The 6,802-nt window shown below is 45.6% G+C and overlaps 1 protein-coding gene across 2 annotated transcripts in view; it reads right to left on the minus strand.

Moving 5' to 3' along the window:
• Window positions 1-1,187: 1,187 nt before the first annotated feature.
• The window catches only part of Tmem246 (transmembrane protein 246), a 14,959-nt gene continuing 9,344 nt past the window's right edge, over window positions 1,188-6,802 (minus strand). For both annotated transcript variants that reach the window (XM_028779985.1, XM_028779986.1), the window contains exon 2: window positions 1,188-3,188. In XM_028779985.1, the coding sequence (XP_028635818.1) occupies window positions 1,902-3,113 (1,212 nt within the window). In that variant the 5' untranslated portion in view covers window positions 3,114-3,188 and the 3' untranslated portion in view covers window positions 1,188-1,901. The remainder of the gene's footprint in view (window positions 3,189-6,802) is intronic.

The raw sequence follows: 6,802 nt of genomic DNA on the forward strand, positions 1-6,802 counted from the left end.
TGTTGTAGATTTTCACCACACCCCATAACCTGTGCCACTTCCTAGGGGATGAGGACCTCAGCTCTCCTACGCCCCCTACTCAGCACTTAAATGAGCCTTTGCCCTGGCATAAAGCTCTTTGCTGCCTTTTCCACTTCTCAGACCTGCTTAACATCTCTGGGTCTAACCTTGTTCACCTGAAGAGCAAGGGTAATCAGTCCCTACATTCTTCCTCAATGCTTGTAGACACTGGAAATTTAAGAGCAAACACAATGTGACATCCCAACTGGGTAACAGCTTAAATCCTAATATAATTATCCATCCTCATGAAGAGAGTTGCTGGCTGGTAGTTTAATAACTATTATCTGGGGACATTTGCTTGTAAGATTCAAGAGAAGGAAGTTTCAGAAGTTAGTCCTGGAATAAGTTCAACAGAAGTCTCAGTTAATTTCCAGAATGAACAACTGGGTTTTGTTTGATCGGAGGTGGGGCCAGATGTGAGGTGAACTGCAAATCTTTAGAAAGCACAGTGAAAAGCCACTCTCTATTTTTAGCAGTGGTTGGGCTCAAACAGCTACTGTGCCAGTGAAAACCACATGCCCTATGTCTCCATTAAGCAGCATCACAAATATCTTACTAAAATATACAAGTGGGGGCTAGGTAAGTGGCTCAGTTGATAGAGTGCGTGCCACATAAGGATGAGGACCTGAACTTGTTCCCTAGCATGCAGGCAGAATGGCACATATCTACAACAGTGTAGTGGGGAAACAGAGGCAGGAGGTTGTCTGGAGCTTGCTGCTTAGCCAGTTTAGCCAAACTGGTGAATTTTATGTTCAGTGAGGCCCCTGGTCAGCAGAAAACAATTGAGAAAGACACCGGACGTCAACCCCTGGCCTCTATACAACTGCATATACATAAACATATTCCCACACACATAAACATGCCACCTCCCACATACAATTAAAACATATTAAGTATAAAAATATTCTCTCACACTTGTACACCCCTCAAGCCATGAACATACAAGGTTTTCACTTCACAGACCATACTTGGTCTTCTATGCTATAATGTCACCAGTAAAAAATGAAATGAGGGCAAAGCTTTAGGCAACAAGCACAGGGAGAAGGCTATGCTCCTAGTGTGGAGGTCACTCTTCTGTCTCCTTCTGAAACATCCACCTACCAAGGAATCACACTATGACAGAAACGTTCAACAGTAATTTTGTATTTAATGGAAGCAACTAGACTGAGGTTATTCAGAAAGTGCACGTAGATTCTGCTGTGGCTTAAAGCTCTTATCAACAGCATTGCTGTGATGGGTACTGGGAAAAGAAGTCACTGTATCACAGAAGAGCCAGATCACTGTCTCCAAGACAACTGACACAGCACAACTTTGACACTTTTATTACACCAGGTCAAGGAAAACAAATAGATTATGGCGACATGGTCCTGCCTTCTTTGGGCATATATTCTAAGCACACATCCATTCTTATACTGTGAGAAAGGAATTTGTTCAAAAGCATCTGACTGTTCACCATACTCTACCCTTAAAATCCTAACTCAAGTCTTACACCACAGTGCACAAGATTTTTGGCAGTCATCGGCTCTGTCACGAGGCACAACTTGCAGACACAGAGAAGATAACTATTACTGACATTCATCCTCACTGATGGGGCAGACTGCATGAGGCAGTGTGGCTGTGTAGAGGGACAGAGATCCAGACCTGTGGCAAACTGCTGCTTCTGCTGGAGGATTACCAGTCAGGGCTTTTCACTTGGATGCATTCCTCCGCTGTCCCAGTGCCTTTACACCTAGCAACATTGGACAATGAAATATCTCTGCAAGCAACCATGTCTAAATAAAGAGTTCAGTGTGTGCCTCTTTTGGAAATAGCTAATGGCAGAAAAGCATTTCTTGGCACTCTTAGAGTAGGCTGGGATGAAAATTGTACCGTAGGCTGGAGAAGAGCCCAATGTGTTTCACAAGGTTGGGCTCTACCACATAGGCCCGCTCTCCCTTGGCTCTCAGCAGAGAGTACAGTGCCATGTCTTTGCCAAAGCCCTTGTGGCAGTACACCTGGGACAGGTAGGTGAGGGTCCTGCGGGCAGCAGGGGCAGGGAAGAGCATAGCTGGGGTACAACACTGAGAGGCAGGAACCACACTGTACAAGGAGGGACTCAGGCGCCGCAGTTCCAGGAAATAGTGTCGGCCCACCAGTTCCACCAGCCCCATGCTGTACAGACAGAAGAAAAGCATGACAGGCCAACTGAAGCCTGGGCGGCAGGCAAACCTCATGTATATCCAGGTTAGCGCAGGCCCCAGAAGCATGCCCACACCAACCCACTCCAGGATCCGCATAGGCTCGGGGTTGATGTAGTGCTGTAGCCTTTCTGGGTGATAGAGCTTTAGATACAGGGCATCTTGGAGGTGTGGCTCAGAGAATCGAGCACGCAATAGGTGCTCTAATACTGGGAAGATCTGTTCTTCTGGAATAGCATCATCCTCCACCATCAGGACATAGTCTGGATTGTAAGTTTGCAGCGACGACTCCAGGCAATAGACATAGTCTTGCTTCTCTTTCTCAAATGAGTTGGTTGAAGGGTCATCCCCGTAATCATCTTCGGTGCCCTCATAGCGGTTGGCCACAGGGACATACTTGGAGAGCAGCTTAGCATCAAAATGACTCACACTCCGTTCCACATTGCACAGGAAGAGCTGGTGCCCCTCACACTGGGGGCCGCACTGCTGCAGAAGCCGATGAAACTGGGACACTACCTGTAAGACATAATGAAAGCCAGGCTGCCTATCCACAGTGATTATGGTGATCACCAGCCAGGGGCGGGGAGTGGCCTGCCAGACGATGGGCACAGAACCATTGGCAGAGGGCAGCTCTTCAAAGTAGTGAAGGGCAGCCTCCCCCTCCTTCAGGCTCTGCTGCAGGAAGTCCTGGCTCATCTGGTTTAGATGCCAATGGCGCAGATAGAAGTATGAGTGGAGGAGCCGGTGGCAGGCCAGGGGGGCCAGTAAGCCAAATGTCACCACAGTTAGAATGAAGAGCTGCACAGCTGTGCTGTTCCAGGAAAGTCGCCGAAGCCTCCGGAGAAGCATGGCAGCTGGAGAGGTTGATGTGGTCATGGCATCAACTTTTGGTCATGTCTGGTCCCAAGAACAAACCATCCTGGATCTCAGGCCAGAATCAGTAAGTTAAACCTAAAGAGAAAAAGTAGAATCAGAAAACAATACTTTAAAAAATTCCAACAGTGCAGCCCAGCACTCATTGAATCAGAAATACTAGTTCAAGGTCATGTAGCCACTAAAGACTTGAACAAAATTTTCTGCAGTGATTGTTTTCTTACATTCTGTCCACCAATGAGCCTTGCCATGCTCACCCTGTTTATGATTAAGGGCACCCTGTGCATTCAACCAAGTCTCCATGCCTAAAGATGTGATATCAGCTCCCTAGTGTGTCACAAAATAACCAGTAGTTGGTAAAACTATTATTTCAATTCAGTTGTTACAAAGGCTCGACACAGTAGAAATACATATAGTTCGGGTAAGCTGCAGCATAAATGCATAGTGCTTGACTGTGTGATTTCTGAGATCCCTTCCGGCATATCCCAACGGAGTGGGGGGAATACTTGGTGGTGCTTGTTAGTTAACATCATCTTTGATTTCTCTAATCTCATTCGGTCTAATCATTTAATTCTAATTGTCCTCCTAATTTATTTTGATAGAACTATCATTAGAACCAGCAGGAGAAAGTATCTTCCTTATCCAAGCAAACTGTGAACTTTGAGAGGGAAGGGAAACATCCCAAGGAGAGCCTACAATAGGGCCTGTCAGTGAGGTGGGTAGGGTAAGCAGAGGAAGGAACAGCCTGGTCCAGAAAGGAATGTCATGGGACATGATGCCTCAGAAAATGAGCGTGAGGTGTGAACCCCAGATCTGCTACTCAGTTGGTAGGAAGTCACTTCCCCTCCCCATATCCTGGATTCCCCGGCTCTAAAATAAGAATAATCTGTCTTGTGGATTTACTACAGTATTAATAAATATAGCAGACAGAAAAATTACACAGAATAGAAATGTCATGAAAACATGTCCCCTGAAGCTAGAGTCTTGCTATTCAAACTTTGGGTTCAGTTTGAACTCTAAGACCAGCCTCTCCCGAGAACTGTATGTGGAAGCACATCCTTATAACCTTACCACAGGGGAGGTGGAGATGAGCAGATCCTAGAGCTCACTGGCTAGCCAGCTTAGCCTGCTGGTCGAATTCCCTGCCAGTGCAGAGAGCCTAGATTAAAAGCAGTTAGAGGCTGGAAAAGTGGCTTAATAGGAAAGAGTGCCTGCTGTGTAAGCATAAAGAACTGAGTTCAAATCCCCAGACCCCACATAAAAGCTAGCTCAGGTTGCATTTGCTCATAATGCCAGTATTCCTGTGGGGAGATGGGAGGCACCAAAACAATTCCTGAAAGCTTGGAGCCAGCAAGTCTGCTGTGGGCAGCTGTGAGCCATCTCAAACAAGTCAGAAGAGAAGGTCTGATGTTATAGGTTTGTCTTCTGACCTGTGCAACCCCCCTAACACATTCATATACATGAACGTGAAAACACATAAACACACATCAAAAGGAAAAAAGGCAAGGTTGACTTGTCTGAGACATTTGTGGCTCATTTTTAGCCTCCACATGGACATGCACACATGTACATGTACACCTACACAAACTACACATGTGCATGTACCCTCCCCCTCGCCCCACACATGGAAAAAACTACAGCTAATACTCAAATTCGAATAATATTTGAGGAGCAAGAAATTCTAACATTCTGATGGAAAACAGATCCACGCCAAACAAAAAAATTAAAAATAATGAAGCTAGTACAAGAGCAGTAGGCTTAAGGCAAAACTAACTGATAGCTATAGCCTCAAAAGTATACTCTTGCTTTAGAAGTGTCTGTAGCCACTTGAAAGAAAATGGCCCAGCTTGTAAGTGATGAGGGCTGTCCGCCTCTCATGAGGTTCAGCTGTATTGCCTGCCAGCACTCCCATATCTGCATCCTCCCTTTAGCAGTCACACTGAACTTCATTTCCTGGCTGCCGCCCTTCAGGGTAGTGGTCCTATGGCTTTCCAAGAAGACGGGAGATGAATGGAGCGCCTCTATGGATCTAGAAGAGAGTCTGTCCAACTGCTCACCTCTCCCCTCCTGACACTGCTTAGTGCTGTGAGCTACATGTAGACCATTGTATCCAGCCACTAATGATTTTTGGACTTTTTCTGTAGGGTAGTTACTCTGACCTGCCTTCTACAGTCATGTAGAACGCCAGAGATCTCTCTTCTATGTTGTGCCACATTTCAAAGAAGTAGAGTCAATTCTGCAACAGAAGACAATAGTCTTGGGAATGCGGATGTGAGTCAAAGGAGTTTAGCAATGTCAAGAGACCTGGAGAACAGCCCAAAAGGAAAAGAAGCAAGGAGCTTTTGGTAGCATATGACCCTGGACTTGGTGGCTTGTGAACATCACAATGCTATAGACTTGTTCTTTCTCCCTCTGCTGAAGTCCACAGAGCTAGTACATCACAGACTGGTACCTCACCTGGCCAATAGTCTCTCATCACTATTGCTGGACACCCAATATTGGAACTGGGGCAATCTCATGCCTCTAGTTCAGAAGCTCTGGGAATAGGGCCATTTGGGTGGTTTCCTGCTCCCATCATTCTTTCTATCCTGGTTATTATTCAAGGGAGCAAGACCATATAGAGGATGGAATTAGATGCAAAGTCAACAAGATAAGGCAATCAGCTGGGAAAATGCCAGGTGTACAATAAATGCCATGGCTTACAATGGTATGGCAGGTGGCATAGAAATGGGAGTGCCCATGTTGACATAAAGAGGACCTTTAATCTCAGGAATTTTCTCCAATGTAGGAAATAAAATCACTAACATCTCACAAAGTCCTTTTCTCTCTCTCTCTCTCTCTCTCTCTCTCTCTCTCTCTCTCTGTCTCTCTCTCTCTCTGTGTGTGTGTGTGTGTGTGTGTTATTCCACAGATGATCAGGAAAGAGGAGGAGCTCATTGGCAGTGCCTAGCACCTCTGTTCGCAGTGATCAGTTCCCACTGGGGTAACAAACAGCCACAAATCTTTATTATTTACAGTAATGACCTGTAATGTGACCAAGGCTGGGTTCTTGGGTCAGGTAGAAGCTAAGGCGGAGTCAGGTTTGCATCCTCGCTGGTCTGCTGCACATCAAGTCTACTCATCCTGTCCACCGGCCAAAGCAAAAGGGGCAGGCAACTCACTCCCCTGCCATGCAAAGGGAGGGGGAAGCTCACAGTCAGAAACAAAGACCTGGAGGCCGATTTCTAGACCTTACAAGAAAAAAAAGGCTCTCACAATCTGCTCAGAGAAATCCCCAAACCTTCACAGGGCATAAGCTTTGTCCCCCAACCATGGGGAACTTAAGGGTCAGAGCAGGCTTCCAAAATGATCCCCAAAATTCAGTGGTTTGTAAGAACTAAGATGTTTAGATGTTTCTGTTTTCATATGTGGAGTTAAAAACACTTCAGGCATATATGACTCTAAACAAGAAGCAGTGAATATCTTTATTCTGAATATTCTGAATAAATAAAAACTACATGTCTATAATGTGCCTATTAAGCATTAAATGACTAGATTTCAGTGTACTTTTAAATTACTTTCAGTGTTCTTTATATGAGGAAAGAGAGATAAAGGGGGAGTAAGGAAGTGACAGATAGCCACAGAGAGGGGAAGGGAAGAGGAGGGGGAAAGGAGAGAGAGGGGAGAGAAGAAAGACAGAAGAGAGATTGAGA

This window comes from Grammomys surdaster, unplaced genomic scaffold (assembly GCF_004785775.1).
Source record: "Grammomys surdaster isolate TR1022 unplaced genomic scaffold, NIH_TR_1.0 363, whole genome shotgun sequence".
In the NCBI taxonomy this organism is placed as follows: Eukaryota; Metazoa; Chordata; class Mammalia; order Rodentia; family Muridae; genus Grammomys; species Grammomys surdaster.